Source organism: Mirounga angustirostris, unplaced genomic scaffold (assembly GCF_029215605.1).
Source record: "Mirounga angustirostris isolate CCGP_5_RB_7025 unplaced genomic scaffold, mMirAng1.0.hap1 SCAF_6, whole genome shotgun sequence".
Lineage (NCBI taxonomy): Eukaryota > Metazoa > Chordata > Mammalia > Carnivora > Phocidae > Mirounga > Mirounga angustirostris.
In genome coordinates, this window is record NW_026991714.1 from 93377572 (window position 1) to 93396616 (window position 19045).

Genomic DNA, 19045 nt, shown 5'->3' on the forward strand with positions numbered 1-19045 from the left:
AAAATATTAAATAAGTACATCTTGTAAGTATTTTTGTTTTATTTATTCCCATTCCCTTAAAAAGAAAAATGAGTACTACCTCCTCGTGCTATATAATCATACTTTTCCTCCTTCATCTTCTCTTCATCTGGTATACTGCTATCTGAGCCCTTCCTCTTACTTGGACGAATATTTCTTTGTTGCTGTTGCTGGTGTGTATTCTGTTTTGGTACAGCAGCTTGGGAGTTCATTGCTGGTCTGGGACTGTTTGCTTGGGCACGTGTATAATGACCCTAAAAAAATAACCAGTTTAACAATGATTATTTACTACCTGATCCTAAGTAATCGGAGGAAAAATATTTTATAATAATATATCACTAACAACATACATACGTGAACAGCGTTGCTATTTTGACTGGCACGAGACCTTCGCCGTGATGTAATGCCAATATTTTCACCTTTTAACAAAGAGTGAACAACATCATCTAGAAAGGTCATTTGAACCATAGAAGGATCGACATTCTGTGGTTCTAGTACCTAATCCATGACACAAAACAAGAACAAAAATTAAATCCAATCAGTTAGTCAATATAACATTAGGTATAAAAGTAAGGATAAGAATTAATCAGGAGTATAATACCAATTCATAAAATGTATTTTAAAAAGAAGTAATTTCCAAAAACCAGCTATAAAATAAAACTAAGAAAGTAGAGTTTAAGAAGAAGAAAATGACAAAAACTAGGTAAATGGACACAAATAATAATAATTTTAAAAAGACAGGTTAAAGAAGCAACTCCTTCAAAAACGAAAGGCAATTCTAAGTTTCACTGAGAAGTGAAAGTTTGTCATCGTTTTAGGAAAAAAACTAAATCCAACTAAACAATATAATTTATTCAGCATTTTGGCTAAAATTCTAACCCAAAGCATTTGGATTGTTTCTAACGGGGCATTCATTCATACACCCTCCAAAATCCACTCAATTTGGAAGGTGTAATTTTTTTTTTTTTTTGGTAAATAAACCACAGCTTTGAAAGATTTAAATAACAGACATTCAGACTGTTCTTTAAAACTTCATATGAAATTTGTGTCCTTAATACTCACCATAAAACTTAAAGGAGCATACCAACTATGAAACTTGATTTGATAAGACCTATCGTGGTGTGCATTAGTTTTCATTAGTGAAAAGCAATCATTTGGGAAATACTTTTATTACCGGAGACAGAAAAATGAGATTTTAAGAAAGAAAATTTTAGGTGACCTAAGGATTAAAAAAAAGGCTGATCAACTAGAGTTTGATGCTTCTATTCCAGGGACTGATTTAATCATTGTTGAAATTTGTTATCATTAATCTCCCTATGACCTAAAGTGACCTCTAATTAGCATCAGATACATTTAAACTTATTAGGAGTGTATGACTACAAAAAATACCTAGAGATGAAAATTATTTAGTGTCAACCTGTTGAACCATTATTTGGAAGGCATGGAATATCTGAATTATTAATATTTCTCCAAAAATATTAGTTGGACTATTTACCTGATCATTCATAACGATCATGGTGCGAGTGAAGAGATCATGATGAGTAATTATGCCAGTAAACCACTGGGTGGCAGAGTCTTGTCTATATACTCTCACTCTGTATCCATTTAATGAATAAGGACCTTAAAAAAACACATACACACACACACAAGAAATAGGGGTATCTTAAATGGAGACATTTTCATTGAAGGACTACCTTTTAGGAGAAACATGAGCTTTGTGATATATGAGTAATATCCTATTCAAGTATCAGTTTTCAAAAAAATGTATTAGAAGTGATATATACATACTTTAGAGCCAGATCATTGTGAAGTTATCATTGAACACACTCTACTACACATGTATTTCCTAACTCAATCGAAATAAAGTACTTTAAGTCAGAAAAAATGTTTCTAGGATCATGAGTTAAGCACAAAATGTAAAGTTAGAGTGGTCTAGAAAGTCATAAGGTTACAAAGCTACTTAAAGGGTTTGGGGTACATAGAGGACTACTACTTGGCTGAAATGGAAAGGTAATTTGGAACTCAATATCTGAGTTTTCTAAGTTGCCAAAATTCTACAATAACTATAAATTTTAATTCTTCTGTGAGAGCTAGAAAAAGCTGCCAAAGTCTTACAACATATAGAGACTGTTAAGTGAATTATAAATACGTCACTAAAATGCTTTTTAAATAAAGAAATAGCATCTTGTACTTTTGGATTAAACTCACTTTTTAAAGGGAAGGATTAAATAATAAAAGATATGTACCTGCATATATTTAAATATGCCTATCAAAACAAAAGTCACTCCACAGAAGAGAATAATGGGAGATAAAAATTTCTTCACTTCAGGTACTAAAAATGGTATCAAATATTTGAAAGTTTAACAAGAACTGTGAGGAGCAGGGGGGAAACTGGTACACCTTGATGATAGTATTATACATGAACAATTTACAAAGTGCTTTCAAAATGTGGTAGTGCTTATTTAATCTTCTTAAATTCATATTATTTTCCCTTTTATAAAAAGTATCTTCAAAAAATTGCAAGGGAAGGAGGAAAAAAAGAGATGGGACATATCAGCCAATTAAATTGTGGACATTTTTTAGATGCCCTGATTTAAAATAAATGAATTATAATAATAAAAATCAGTCAATCCTGTTAGAAATCATTTAAGGCATTTATGAAACAAATGGAAATTTGAATCTGAGTATCCAGTATTTCATATTAAAGAACTATTAATTTTGAGGTCATAATAATGGTAATGGTGGCTTTGTTTAAAAATAGAATTTGGTGATGTCTGAAATTTGATGGAAGTAAACAGTAGTGTGGATGGGGCAGGATCATAGTTATTGGGGCAGGATCATAGTTATTGGGGCTGGAAGACAGACACATGGAAGTTCACTGAAATATTCTATTTCTGTGTATTTTTCATATTCTCTATATTAAATTTTAAAGAATGTTTAGCCTAAGAAGAATTTAATTAGATGATCTGCTGCTATAAATACCCATAACAAAAGAGCAAAAGAGCCACAGCTTAGCGATTATTAATGCTGAAATTAAATGACATGAAAGTTGAGGACTGGGATGAATATGGGTATTTTACAACAAAATTCCTTTTTAAAAGCATTCAACAAAACATCAATACTTCACATCATACTGGTTCCTAGTTTCAATTCAATTTCACAAAAAGCTTACAATATGATTCTACTGGCAGAAAAAGAAATCACTAGAAAAAACCTTACTGGTTTGAAAGTCACATGTTATAGACAAATTTATAACTTACTAAAAAAGGGAAACAAAACTAAAGCTAGTATTATGGTCACTGCTGAACTGAAATAGGCCACTTTTATCAGATATTAACAGCATTCTTCAAAGGAAATCAATTGTGGCTTTGGGCAATCCTCTACTGCAAACAATGTTTCCTTCTCCAGGAAGGACACACCTAACTGTATTCTGTAATATGGAAATTTTCCTATCAACAAAACACCTGTGTGTGGTTATAATTTCATGCCAGTCATTTAGCTCAAATTAGTTAAATAAACTGGTGAAGTTACTGACTTATACTGAAATTATGATTTTGCTATTATTTTCCCTGGACTAGGAACTCAAAATATTGAACTGGGTCTTCTATTAACATTGCATGTAACTGAACAACCAAAACCAAACATCAAACACTGCCCAGTTCCAAAAAAAACCTTAATGCATAACTTCAAAATAGTTACCTTGCATAAAAATCTCCTGAACCTTTTGTTCCTTTACCCAGACTTTCACTTCTTCCTGAAGTTGCGGGTTGTCCCTGAGAACTGGGTTTAGGCTGTCTATGTCGTCCTAGAATTACAGATTAAAAGAAAGGTTCATGTTATGCTGTCCTAACATTAATGTTACAAACTTTCCCTCCTATATTTTCTAAGGACTGAAGAAAATTCCTTCATCTAAATGTATGCAAAAACACAAATTCATAAGTTATAGTTCATTAGCAATTATATAATAACAGCATAAGAAATTAACCCATGGTAAGAGTTGATCCTTGACAACAATGTCCTAAAGACAAAATCTGAAATTTACTAATGTGTTTTCTAACTTTAAGTGTGGCCTTAGATAAGTCACATTTTTAAGGGTTTCACGATGAGAAGCAATACAAACCAAATAGCATCAGGTCATCTAAGGTTGGTAGCAAAAGAATTGAGTTGAATATTTTAGTGACAATATATATACACATAGATGAATTCCCTCTCTTCCCATAATGCCTAAAATGTTTGAGTTTTAAACTACAGAAGTCATTATCCACTATCTTGATTTAAATGTCATAGAATTCAATTCTACTCAAACTCATCTGACCAGTAACTTCACTGCTAAGTTTTATTTTTTCAAGCCAGTGTCAAAGCATCCAGGCAATTAAAATTACATTATTGATGGTATTATCCTCATAACAGGGTGGATCTAGACACAGAAACAACCGGTTCTCTCTCCTTGGAGATGTGAATCACACAGTCACATGGTTTCCCACAATCTGTTGGTCCCCCGCTGGACTCTTTGACATTCTGTTCTCTCTCTCTCAAAGCACCTCTGCTGCTCCTGCATTTGAGATCAGCGGCAGGAGCCCTAGAGTAGAGCTGGGAAGAACAACAAAGCAGCACTGTCAATTGGCGGCCCTTATAAAAGTGGACTGGCAGATCATGGAAACCAGTGAACAGAAGGGAGCTAAATGAAGGGAATTCTATCTGGTGAATTAAAATAATGTGGCAATTTGGAAATGTCAGAAAGTGGCTGAAGAGTACAAAGAAGGACCCCTAATCATGTAGGTCATACTTTTCACTCTTCTACTCTAAATTTTAGTTTATCTAAATAAAGCTTTTCCCTCTCATCTCATCACTACTGTAAGGGACTACTACGAATTTTTACAATAATAGTGTGGTAAATACTCTGATACTTCATTTATACCTAGTGAACACCAAGAGGAAGAAATAAAGGACCTCAAAGTTATCAACTATATTCTTTGGAAAATATACAGAAATGTTGTATACTTTGCAGAAGGAAATACTGCAGTGGGAAAGTAACATACAAAAGTAGGTAAAATCTGTCATCTGGGGGGAAAATGTCCATGACGTTCTTTTTGGTAAAGAAACTTTCTAGAATCCCTTTTCTCCACACTCCTTTAATAATGAATGCACTGCACACTTAGTTAACCTCTTCATCTTAGGAATAGAAAATACAATGGAAAGTTCAGACTCTAAATAATACAAACCAGGTGTGTCTATGACAGACAAAACACAGGAAACATTCTATTTCCCAAGGAAAACCATTACAATTTCCAGATAGCTCTGACAGCTATCAAGTTCTTTCAAAATCTTTCTTTAACTTCCACACACAGATCCAAGCTTAACTACCTGAAGTCAAACAATCACTTTCCTACCCTATAGTCCTTCAAACATTTGCACTCTGGTTTTGTTTCTGTAGTTGTGAGTCTTCTCTAAACACTCACCTTTATTACAACCACTCTTCTCTTATCCTAGACATTTAACTGGCAAAAAGATGGGCACTTGTCTAGAAAACCACAAAATCATGTGGGTGTCAGTGCTAACTTATATACTAAGTTTACTATGGTCTATTGCTCTCAAGCTTTTATACTCTAGGGTGGAAGGCATTAATAAACTGCTATTAAAGCAGCACTGACAATACTTTGTAGATAGGTACAAGTATGCTCTATAAAACCAATCTCTTGTATTGAAATATTACAGTTTAAAAGTATTAGAATTAGGGGTGCCTGGCTGCTCAGTTGGTAGAGCATGTGACGCTTGATCTTGGGGTCATGAGTTCAAGCCCCATGTTGGTGTAGTTTATGTAAAAAAAAAATAAACAAACCCTATTGGGATAAAAAATATGTTCAACGTTTATTTATATATTATTCATTTAAAAAGTTAAGATAATGGACTATATAACCAAGATCATTAAACATACAAATACCTCCTCAACGATGACCCATTCATTTTCTTTCTTTTTTCTTTTTTAAAATTTTATTTCTAAGCACTCTCTACACCCAACATGGGGCTTGAACTCACAACTCTGAGATCAGGAGTTGTAGGCTCCTCCGACTGCCTTCAGCTCAGGTCATGATCCCAGGGTCCTGGGATCCAGCCCTGAGTCGGGCTCCCTGCTCAGCGTGAAGTCTGTTCCTCTTTCTCTCTCTGCCCCTCCTGCTCTCTCTCTAATAAATAAAATCTTAAAAACAAAACTGGTAACTTGAATATATTTACTGAAATGACCTTATAGAAGTTCAAGCTTCTACGTATCAATTTCCTCATCTATAAAGCAGTTACCAATATCTGCCTCTTTCCATCTTAATGAATACGTTTTCCTAGTAAGACTTTAAAAAAATAACTGAGGGCGCCTGGGTGGCTCAGTTGGTTGAGCGACTGCCTTCGGCTCAGGTCATGATCCTGGAGTCCCGGGATCGAGTCCTGCATCGGGCTCCCTGCTCGGCAGGGAGTCTGCTTCTCCCTCTCCCACTCCCCGTTTGTGTTCCCTCTCTCGCTGTGTCTTTCTCTGTCAAATAAATAAATAAAATCTTAAAAAAAAAAAAATAACTGAAACTAGTTTTCTTAAGATATCCAATTCTGAATTATCTATGGTATTACTAAATCAATTAAAACCCAAGAAAATTATCCAAACATACTGTCTGGTTATGATAGTCACATTATTGCTGAAGTACTTCTTTATGAATAGTGCTCTGTAAGTTTAGGTATTTCCTTAAATTTTTTTTTCATTTATTTATTTATTTGAGAGAGAGAGAGAGAGAGCGTGCATGCAAATGGGGGGGAGGTGCATAGGGAGATGGGAGAGAGAGAATCTCAAGCAGGGTCCACACTGAGCGTGGAACCCAATGCAGGTCTGAATCCCACAACTGTGAGATCATGACCTAACAGAAATCAAGAATTGGATGCTTAACTGACTCAGCCACTCAGACGCTTCTGTAGGTATTTCTGTTGTAGTCATCATTCCCATTTTAAAGGATAAATGACCAAATCTTCTAAGAGTTGCTACCAGGTAGACAAATAAGGTGGGGTTTGTTTTTCTATTTATTGATTTGAACAATTTTGTGAAAGTGCTAAAAATCAGATACAAGGCCATAAGGCAAAGTCACAGAGAAGAGAAACTAAGGATCTATAATTAATATTATTAATACGAATATTTACTATCTTTTGGAATACAATTGATTAATAAAGAACTTCACCTGTGCCTTGAGTTTGTATGAGATTTAAAAAAATCAACCACACAATACTTCACTTTTCAGTAGCTAAAAGTTATCTACACACATAATTTTTATATTAACTGAAATAATATGTATTTCTTCAATTTCCCCACAACAAATCACCCAGACAGTGAAGCAATAGCACCCTCTGTGAATCTCCTCTTCTCCATAAATTCTATCCAATGTATTATTCTGCGAATTATAACTTCCAGCAAATGATTAATGGGAAAAAAATCAGGTAAGCAAGATCTGCTTTACTAGAAGCTTATACAGAAAACACGGAAAAGTTTTAAACAATGCCTTAAGTGAGGTTTTGGAATACCTTTATTGTTCACTTGTATGCTGTTCACCTTTTAAAAAGATAGAAGTTAACTCTAATTGAACGTTAGTGGGGCACCTTAATGTATATAACAACAGCTAACATTAGTGCGCATGTTTACTATGGCAGATACCATGCTAGATGCTTTCATACAATCAATTTCTTTAACATTTTTCTGAGGCCTAAATTACTATGCCCTCTTTACATGTTATACACAGAGAGGTCCATGGCTATATAGTCAGAATGTGATGGAAAGACCTAGCATTTGAACCTAGTTTTATAATTCTAAAGAGCTCAGGCTCCTTTCACCTACTCTTTCTCCCCTGAATTGGTACAATGAAAAGGAATGAATTAGACTGTTTATTGTAACTGCCTTTCAAAATTTGATACATTTCTTCACATTATATGTAAGAAGTAAAGGGCAGTAAAAGAAATAAAAGACTTTATCTTATTTAGTCAGAATGGGTCAAAAGTGAAGAACTGAACATCAGGAGGAAGTTATATTGCTGTAACCCACCTCACATTAGTTATGTGAGATTCCATAGGTAGCAACCATCTAACACTCATCTGACAGGGGTCGCTTAGGATGTTAAACTCATGCAATCTTACAATCAGAAAGCATCAAAGAGAATATAATCTCTTTGGCAATGTGACTTCGTCGTGAGCTACAAATTCTCAAATGCTGTATTTCTAGATAAACACTGCCCTAAATTACTATTTGAGATAATAAAAAAAAAAACCATGATTTTTTTTATGTATAAAGAAGAATATGATGGAATCTTTAAAAAAAAAAGCATTTCTCAAAATATAAAAATTAAAATCAGGTTAGAATTTGTATTCTGATAGTAGGACTACTATACTAACCTTATTTTTTAAGTGGTTCTCTACTTCATTCCAGATCAAAGGAAAAAATAACAATTACAATAGTATAAAAAAGTAAGATTATGGCACTAAGATATTCAGATATGTCTGACTAGGTTTAATGATAGGAATATTATGACAGTGTTCATAATATATGTAACAAATTTTCTAAGATAATAAGGGAATGATCTGTCTTACCATGACAAAGTACTTCTTACTGGTTCAACAAATATTTTATGTCACATAAACTCTGGATGTAACTACTGACAGAACAGCCCACAGAGGCTTGAATTAGAGAATAATATACCAGCTGTTAGTTTCTATCTAGGTGACTGAGCTGATTGGTTTAATAGCTGTCAGAGATTTGCTTTAAAATCCTAACTGGTATCTAGGATAGTACTTTTTTTTTTTTTTTAAGATTTTATTTACTTATTTGACAGAGAGAGAGAGATAGTGAGAGAGGGAACACAAACAGGGGGAGTGGGAGAGGGAGAAGCAGGCTTCCCGCCAAGCAGGGAGCCCGATGAGGGGCTCGATACCAGGAACCTGGGATCATGACCTGAGCCGAAGGCAGACGCTTAACGACTGAGCCACCCAGGCGCCCCTAGGATAGTACTTTTTTTTAAAGATTTTATTTGTTTATGAGAGAGAGAGCATGAGTGGGAGGAGGAGCAGAAGGAGAAGCAGACTCCTTGTGGGGTTCAATCCCAGAACTCTGGGATCAAGACCTGAGCAGAAGGCAGATGCTTAACGACTGAGCCACCCAGGTGCCCCCAAGGATAGCACTTTTCATTTTAGAATACAAGAAGTATCTCAAAACCGGCTTTCTCTCCGTTTGGACAATTTCTGATACACAATGACCTAATACCTGCTTTTAAACTGATATTGATATGTGGCTTAGTAATGGACTGATTTTTCTCCCTGCAATAAAATCCTTGACCTTTGTGATGACCTCTTAAATCCCATCATATTACATAAATTTCCCCATAAAAAATCACATTTGACTGTATTTTATTAAGAGTTATTCATAAAAGTAACTACCTATATCTTGAATGTCAAGTTAGGTGATTAAACATGCATTGCCACGCCATTTTCCCACAGTCATAATTTAAATTCATGCTTCAACAAAACTACAAATGATTGCTTGTCCTTAGATCCCTGAGGTACTAGCTAACAGTTAAAAACGTGAATGTTAAGTCCATATAGGTCAAGAGTGACACCCACTGCTATCATAGCAGTTCTTGTATAACTTATAAAAGAATCCACTTTGTTGGTAAGGATTTACTGGAACAGGAAACCTACTTAGTCTGAGAGCTACTACAAAGATCTTCAAATAGCAGTTGTCTAAACCATCTGCAGTTTAATTAAATCTACCAATGAGAGCTTCCATATATTTTCATTATTTAAACCAAGGATTGGCAAAAAAATTTGCCAACTTTTCCTATAAAGGGCCAGAGAGTAAGTAAGTTAGGCTTTGAAGGTCATACTGTCTCTACTCCAAGTACTCAATCCTGAATTGTAGTACCAAAAGCTGCCAAGAATACCATAAACAACACATAAACGAACCAGCATGGCTGTGTTCCAATAACTTTATTTACTGGCATTCTATGAAGCCTGAATTTCACAGAATATTCAGGTGTCATGACATATTATTCTTCTTGAACTGTTTTCCTGTTTAAAAATGCAAAAGGCCTAAATGTTTTACCAGCAAAATGAAAAAAAAAAAAAAAGTAAAAGGCCTTACAGAAACAGGAGGCAGGCTTGTGGTGGTAGACTGCCTACCCATGATTTAAAATAAAAAAATAAATTACTGGTACAAAGCAAGATTAGAAACTTCTAATCAAGGCAATGCAACTTGATGGCAAATTGACTACAAACTCTATTTCTATAAATGGCTGCATTTTATATACACACATGTATATGTACATACATATACAGACACACATATATACACATACACACATATATGTTATGAATATATATATTCATGAGCACAGGAAAATAATTCAATGACCAAATCCTTTCATTAATAATTAAAGAAAAAATATACTATTTTTAAATAGTATATTAACTATATTAAATTAATAGTATAAATTTAACTAAATTTATATTAAATTAATAGTATATTAAAATAAACTATTTTTTAAGACTTCCACAAATAAATGAGCTTCCCTGATATATTCCTGTACTATGGTTTTAATTTTTTTATTTTTATTTATTCATGAGAGACACAGAGAGAGAGAGAGGCAGAGGGAGAAGCAGGCTCCCAAGGAGCAGGGAGCCGGATGTGGGACTCAATCCCAGGACTCTGGGATCATGACCTGAGCCGAAGGCAGACGCCTAACCATCTGACCCACCCAGGCGCCCTCCTGTACTATGTTTAGCTTTCCAAATATAATAATGTATCAGGTTTTGAAGCAGAAAAATCACCCACTTTGAAAGATAAGGTTTATTCTCTTAGGTCAATGAGGATGATACTCATCAAATATAAAGATTGATACCATCCACATCGAAAAATGAGAATTTCCCTAAAGATAGTGTTCCAACATTAATCCTATGCTTCACTGGGTATTATATAAGACTGATGAATTACAGACCTGTACCCCTGAAACAAATAATACATTATATGTCAACTAAAAAAAAGAGTGTATGTCTTATAGGTAGCATTAAAAAAAAAAGATTTGGAAGAAAAAAAAATCTGATGCTGTAAATGTGAATTCTGTTTGTGTCCACACCAAGTAAAAGATCAGTGTGGTTTGTATATTCCTGTGAAATAATAAATTGTGACAGATGTTAAAATACAATTTCTACTGAAATATGAAGGTAGAGAAGAAAATTACTAAGGAGATTTCTGATTTTACTTCCAGGCAAAGAACAGAGATGGATTTTCTTTATATTTTGTTTATGTGCACATTTCCTGAAAAAAGTATTGGAATGAGAATAAAATTTTGTTTTAATTTAAAAAAAGATCCTATGCTTCATATGTCTGATTTATTAAGAATTTTTAAATTTCTCTACATATATATTAAGATATTTAAAATTTTTACATAATTAAAGTCAATAGGTAATTAAGTCCTGGGTGTACATGTTTTCATAATTCCTGGTTGGTTTTGGTTAATTCAGAAGCCTAGAATCGAGACTATGATTTAAACCAAAAAAATAAATAAATAAAGAATTTCTATCTTTCAAAAACAAAATTATAAAGATTCGAATGGCAGAAAGAGAAAATGGGCTAACATTTTCTATTATCCATACTATTCTTGCCTCATTTGTATAATCAAGGAAATACTGTGATACATGCTCATTCTGGCTAAATTATTTATGTTCTGAAACCATGTAAGAAAAATCTAATTTCTTTTTTTTTTTTTTAAGATTTTATTTATTTGACAGAGAGAGAGATAGCGAGAGCAGGAACACAAGCAGGGGGAGTTGGGGGGGGGGAGAAGGAGACTCCCTGCCAGGCAGGGAGCCTGACGTGGGACTCGATCCCAGGACCCTGGGATCATGACCTGAGCCGAAGACAGATGCTTAACGACTGAGCCACCCAGGTGCCCGAAAAATATAATTTCTAATAATTTCTTAATAGAAATGATATAGTCAATACAATGAAATTCTGTTTTCAATTCATACTATTAATTGGTAAATAGTTCTGGAAATGGGATTGATGTTCAGAAATTTTAAATGACATTTAGGTGCATTTTTTATTGGCTAAAAAATGATTCTGTTGGATAAGGGAAAATAGCGAACTCCAACATTTCAATATTTTATAATTTTTAAATATACATTTTTAAGCAATATTCTCAGCAGTAGTTTTATTTTTACTTAGAACCAAAAACAGAAAAAATAAAGTGATGAATGTTCTTTATCCTACATTGATCCAAACAAACCAATTTCAGTCAACAGCTTAAAGAAAATTAGAACTGTTTTGGTATATTATGTTTTTTTCTCTAAAAATAACTTTTCTGGGGCACCTGGGTGGCTCAGTCCTGGGATAGAGCCCCATGTGGGGCTCCCTGCTCAGCGGGAGCCTGCTTTTCCCTTTCCCTCCACCTGCTCGTGCTCTCTCTCTTTCAAATAAACAAAATCTTTTTTAAAAAATTTAAAAATAACTTTTCTGTAAGTATTTTTATCAGACATTGTGGCCTAAAGATAACTGATGACTTTAAGTCATTTAAGACAATATCCAGCAGGTCAATGGGCAAGTTATTTTGTCTATGCAGAGGCGCATGGGTGGCTCAGTCGGTTAAGCATCTGCCTTCGGCTCAGGTCATGATCCCAGGGTCCTGGGATCGAGACCTACATCAGGCTCTCTGCTTGACAGGCAACCTGCTTCTCCCTCTCTACAGCTTGTGCTCTCTCTCTCTCTCAAATAAATAAAATCTTAAAAAGAAAAAAAAAGTTTACGCATAAAATGAAAACACCACCGTAGTTTTCTTCCACACTTTCATGTTTTCAATACCATCCATTCTCATAGCATCATCATATAATCCTAAGAACTTAACAAAATAACAAATTATCTAATATCCAGAAGGTTCGGCTTTACAAACAGTATAGGATCCTAGAACTGAATGTTTTATCCTTTCCATGAAATGAAAAATGTAAATACAATTGAAACACTGAGTTATATTCACAATGGTTGTTTACAGGATCATAAACATACAAGGGAAGCATTTTTAAAATCTCTGGTTAGAAGTTAAGATTGAAAACGGAGTGTTTTCTGGGGCGCCTGGGTGGCTCAGTTGTTAAGTGTCTGCCTTCGGCTCAGGTCATGATCCTAGGGTCCTGGGATCGAGCTCCGCGTAGGGCTCCCTGCTCATTGGGGAGCCTGCTTCTGTCCCTACCCCCTGCTCATGCTCTCTCTCTCTCTCTCTCTTAAATAATAAATAAATGAATGGATAAAATCTTTAAAAAAAAATAAAAATAAAAATGCAAGCTTTAGAAGCAATGACCTGTTGCAAATAGTTTGGGTGGCCTTAAGAAATTCTTGCCAAGGGCGCCTGGGTGGCTCAGTTGGTTAAGCGACTGCCTTCGGCTCAGGTCATGATCCTGGAGTCCCGGGATCGAGTCCCGCATCAGGCTCTCTGCTCAGCAGGGAGTCTGCTTCTCTCTCTGACCCTCCCTCCCCGCTCTCATGGCTCTCTCTATCTCATTCTCCCTCTCAAATAAATAAATAAAATCTTAAAAAAAAAAAAAAAATTCTTGCCAAACACAATAAAGGCATTGACTGGTTGTAGAAATCCGTGAGCAAGCCTGAGGTCAGCAGTGAATCCAGAGTGGTGACTATTTTATGAATTACAAGCACATAAAACAAAAAATAGAATCTTTCTTCTACTTTAAGGCTTAGTTTTAACTGTTTCTTCTAAAGTTTTTTGCCATAGTCTTAACAATCTTCTTGTCGATACATTACAATATATATTATAATATATATTAAAATAAATCACCCTTCTAGAATGCCCCCTTTTTAAAGCTGTCCTGATTAAAATAACCTACCAATCTTTCTAAATCGTTTTACATGCATGCCTCATTTTTACTGTGCTTTAGAAATTGAAGATTTGTGGCAGCTCTGCCTCGACTAAATCTATACTGATGCCATTTCTCCAACAGCATTTGCTCACTTCATGTCTTTGTATTACATTTTGGTAATTCTTGCGTATTTCTAAATTTTTCATTATTATTATATTTGTTACGGTGATCTGTGATCAGTGATCTCTGATGTTACTATTTTAACTGTTTTATGGCACCACAACCACACCCATGTAAGACAGCAAATGCAACTGATAAATGTGTGTGTTCTGACTTTTTCTAACAACCAGCCGCTCCCAGTCTCTTTTCCTTCTCCTCTGGCTTCCCTATTCCCTAAAACACAACAGTACTGAAATCAGGCCAATTAACAACCCTACCATGGTTTCTAAGGGTTCAAGTGAAAAGATGTCACTTGTCTCTCACTTCAAATCCAAAGCTAGAAATGATTAAGCTTAGTGAGGAATGTATGCCAAAAACTGAGACAGGCTGAAAGGTAAGGCCTCTTATGCCAAACAGTTAGCCAAGCTGTGGATGGAAAGGAAAAGTTCTTGAAGGAAATTCAAAGTGCTACTCCAGTGAACACATGAATGATAAAAAGCAAAATGGTCTTATTACTGATACGGAACAAATTTAAGTGGTCTGGATAGAAGATCAAACCAGCCACAGCATTCCCTTAAGCCAAAGCCTAATCCAAGGGTAGGGCCCTAACTCTCTTCAATTCCATGAAGGCCTAGAGAGGTGAGAAATCTGAAGAAAAGTCTGAAGCTAGCAGAGGTTGGTAAATAAGCTTTAAGGGAAAAAGCCATCTCTATAACATAGAAGTGCAAGGTGAAACAACAAGTCTGATATAGAAGCTGCAGCAAGTTATCTAGAAGATCTAGCTTAGATAATTAATGACGGTGGCTACAATCAACAACAGATCTTCAATGTAGGTGAAACAGCCTTCTATTGGAGATGCCATCTAGAACTTTCATAGCTAGAGAGAAGTTGATGCCTGACTTCAAAGGTTCCAAGAACAGGCTGATGCTCTTGTTAAGGGCTAATGCAGCTGGTGACTTTAAATTACATTAATGTAGTTTTCATGCCTGCTAATACAACATCTATTCTGCAACCCATAGATCAAGCAGTCATTTTGATTTTCAAGTCTCATTATTTAAGAAATACATCTTGTGAGGCACCTGGGTGGCTCAGTCGTTAAGCGTCTGCCTTCAGCTCAGGTCATGATCCCAGGACCCTGGAATCAAGCCCCGCATCGGGCTCCCTGCTCAGCGGGGAGCCTGCTTCTCCCTCTCCCACTCCCCCTGCTTGTGTTCCCTCTCTGTGTCTCTGTCAAATAAAATCTTTAAAAAAAAAAAAGAAGAAATACATCCTGTAAGGCTATAGCTGCCATAGATAGTAATTCCTCTGATGAATCTGGACAAAGTAAATAGAAAACCTTCTGGAAAGGATTCACCATGCTAGATATCATTAAGAACGTTCATGATTTATGACAAGAGGCCAAAATATCAATATTCACAGGAATTCAAAAGTTGATTCTAACCCTCATGGATGACTTTCAGGGATTCAAGATTTCAGTGGAGGAATAACTGCAGATGTAGTGGAAATAGCAAGAGAATTAGAAGTGCAGCTTGGGGGCGCCTGGGTGGCTCAGTTGGTTAAGCAACAGCCTTCGGCTCAGGTCGTGATCCTGGAGTCCCGGGATCGAGTCCCGCGTCAGGCTCCCTGCTCAGCGGGGAGTCTGCTTCTCCCTCTGACCCTCCTCCCTCTCATGCTCTCTGTCTCTCATTCTCTCTCTCGCAAATAAATAAAATCTTAAAAAAAAAAAAAAAGAAGAAGTGGAGCTTGAAGATCTGACCGAATTGCTGCAATTCATGATAAAACTTGAAAGGATGAGGATATTGCTTCTTATGGATGAACAAAGAAAGTGATTTCCTGAGATGGAATCTACTCCTGGTGAAGATGCTCTGAAGCCTGTTGACAACAAAGATTTATAATATTACACCAACTCAGCTGATAAAGCAGCAGCAGGGTTTACTCCAACTGAGAGGACTGACTCCAATTTTGAAAGTTTCATTGTGGGTAAAATAGTATCCAACAGCATTCCATGCTACAGAGAAATTAGTCATGAAACAAAGTCAGGCAATATGGCAAAAGTCACTGTTGTCTTATTTTAAGAAATTGCCACAGCCACCCAACTTTCAACAACTACCACTGGGCTCAGTTGGCAGCCATCAAATTTGAGGAAGGCTTTCCACCAACAAAAAGATTACATATGGGTGAAAGCAAACATGATGGCTAGCATTTTTTTTTTTAATATTTTATTTATTTATATGAGAGAGAGAGAGAATGAGAGAGAGAGCACAAGAGGAGGGAGGGTCAGAGGGAGAAGCAGACTCCGGGCTGAGCAGGGAGCCCGATGTGGGACTGGATCCTGGGACTCCAGGATCATGACCTGAGCCGAAGGCAGTCGCTTTACCAACTGAGCCACCCAGGTGTCCCAACGGCTAGCATTTTTTTAGCAATAAAGTATTTTTTAATTAAGTTACGTATACTGACATTTTTTAAGACATAATGCTATTACACACTTACTAGACTACAGTATAGTGTAAACATAACTTTTATATGCACTGGGAAACCATAAAAATCATATGACTCACTTTATTGCAATATTCAGTTTACTGCAGTGGTCTGGAACTGAACCTGCAGGATCTCCTATGTATGCCTATATTTACCATATCTCTTGGCTCCTAGTTTTAGAAAAGCAATTTTATTGAGTGAATGTTAAAAAAAATAATAATACAACAACTGTATGTGGCTCTTTGCAATGATAACATAATTTACCTTTACCTATAAAACCCTGAAAGTAGCCTGATTCCAGAGTTTTAAACCAAGAAAGGGGTGGGTGCGGGGGGAGAAGAATCATCCTCAAAAATCTACCTTGATGCTTTTTGCTACTGTAAGCAACCAATCATTATAGATCAATCCAAATATTTTAGGAATCTCCCCTTGAAACTTCCATTTGGTACTATCTGCCATTATATGCTTCTTTAATAACTAAAAAGGAAATGGTAAAATTAATTTAAGAGGAGTATATACTGTGAGAAATTAGAAAACAGTGAGAAGATTCTAAATTTTTAAAGTCAAGATTTTTTAATTTCATGTATAGTTATAAGTTCTATGTTTCTCTAATCTTCATGATTGCCCAAATTTGTAACAACTGAAATATGATAATGTGAAACAACATTTCAATATTTTCATTATATATACCTTCATCATTAAATGAATTTCAAAGTTCATTTTGTTTACTTAAAAAATATTTCCTCTGTTTAAATATCTGGCAATTCATAATTCTGAGAAATTCAAATGTTACTGTAAATGTCATTTAAAGTGAGAAAGGTTCTAACTACAGTGATGTCTACTTCCACTGAACATTTTAAGTAATTTCCTTCATTAGCTAATTTTGACATATTCTGATTCGCAAAAGTGACTCTGGCCTGAAGACTTTCACCAAAAATTATCAATACAAAAGAAAAAACAAACCCCAAACTGTACATTTAATAGAATCCCAACTCAGAAAAGATTGCCATAGTTTTAGTTAACTCATTATAGTTAAAAATGTGTCCAGTTTATCTGTATAAACTAAAATATACTGAACAGCATTACTGTTTTTCCTTTGAAAAAAAATTTATTAATTTTTTTCTTTAGTAAACTCTACACCCAATGTGGGGCTCAAACTCACGACCCCAAGAACAAGAACTGCATGCTTTACTGACAGAGCCAGCCAGGCACCCCGAGCATTACTGTTTTTCAAACTCTTCACAGCATAATGATAACTTATGTTATTTATCAAATATATCTCTCTGGGTGTAAGAATATAATCATTTTCACTGAAAAAAACTGCTTATAACATCAGTACTATCAAAATAGACTAAATAAGGGGTGCCTGGGTGGCTTAGTTGGTTGGGCGTCTGCTTCAGCTCAAGTCGTGATCTCGGGGTCCTGGGATTGAGCCCCACATCAAGCTCCCTGCTCAGTGGCGAGTCTGCTTCTCCCTCTTCCTCTGTGATCTCTCTCACTCTCACTCTCTCTCAAATAAAAATCTTAAAAAAGAAATAAACTACATAAAATAGAATCAAGCTTTAGACTTCATGTCTAATCAAAGGACAAATCTCAAATCACAATAAATACAACGGAAACAAAATTCACGACAATGAAAGTATTGTAACATAATTTTTTATCATTATTGGTCTAAATTTATATATATACTGGAATTAAAATATTTCCCCAAAGAAAACCTAGGTAAATGGATACAGCTTTAAAAATACTGTATATCTTGGGGCGCCTGGGTGGCTCAGTCAGTTGAGCATCTGACTCTTGGTTTCAGGTTGTGATCCCAGGGTCTTGAGAATGAGCCTAGCATCCAGCTCCACGCTCAGCAGAGAGTCCGCTTGAGAGTGTCTCTTTTCCTCTCCCTCTGCCCCTCCCTCCGCCTGTGTGCATGCACATTCTCTCTCTCCCTCTCTCTAAAATAAGTAAATCTTTAAAAAAATAAAAATACCGTATCTTGCCTCAAAAGATCACAAATACAATCACAATAACATTATTTTTCTAACTAGAAAGAGATTAATACAACATTTTCTTTTCTTTTTTTTTTAAATTTATTTGAGAGAGAGAGAGAGAGAGCATGGGAGGGGGGAGAATAAGAGGGAGAAGCAGACTCCCCGCTAAGCAGGGAGCCCGACGTGGGACTTGATACCAGGACTCAAGGATCATGAATTGAACGTAGATGCTTAACAGACTGAGCCACTCAGGCTCCCAATACAACATTTTCAAGAACACTTACTTTACTAAATTATTCTGAAGATTATTTGCAGAGTTCATCAGTATTTACTATAAATGAACACTGTGATAAACTTAATTCTCAAAATAACCTTATGATGCTCAAGTCATGGTCCTGGGGTCTTGGGATTGAGCCCTGAGTTGAGCTCTGAGCTCAGCAGGAAGTCTGCTTGTCCCTCTGCCCCTCCCCCTGCTTCTGTTCTCTCTCCCTCTCTCTTTCTCAAATAAATAAAATCTTTGGGGGAGAAAAAAAGAAATC

At 35.6% G+C, this 19045-nt stretch overlaps 1 protein-coding gene across 7 annotated transcripts in view; it reads right to left on the reverse strand.

Annotated features, from left to right (window-relative positions):
- Positions 1-19045, reverse strand: part of JMJD1C (jumonji domain containing 1C) — a 349365-nt gene that overhangs the window by 42891 nt on the left and 287429 nt on the right. For 5 of the 7 annotated variants that reach the window (XM_045877927.3, XM_045877924.3, XM_045877925.3 and 2 more), the window contains 4 exons: positions 3718-3823; positions 1514-1638; positions 373-516; positions 80-272 (listed from right to left, as the gene is read on the reverse strand). In XM_045877927.3, coding sequence (XP_045733883.1) covers positions 80-272; positions 373-516; positions 1514-1638; positions 3718-3724 — 469 coding nt within the window. In that variant the 5' untranslated portion in view covers positions 3725-3823. Of the gene's footprint in view, positions 1-79; positions 273-368; positions 517-1513; positions 1639-3717; positions 3824-4400; positions 4420-19045 lie in introns of those variants that run through there. The other 2 variants (XM_054508172.2, XM_064594685.1) reach the window with 2 other exon arrangements.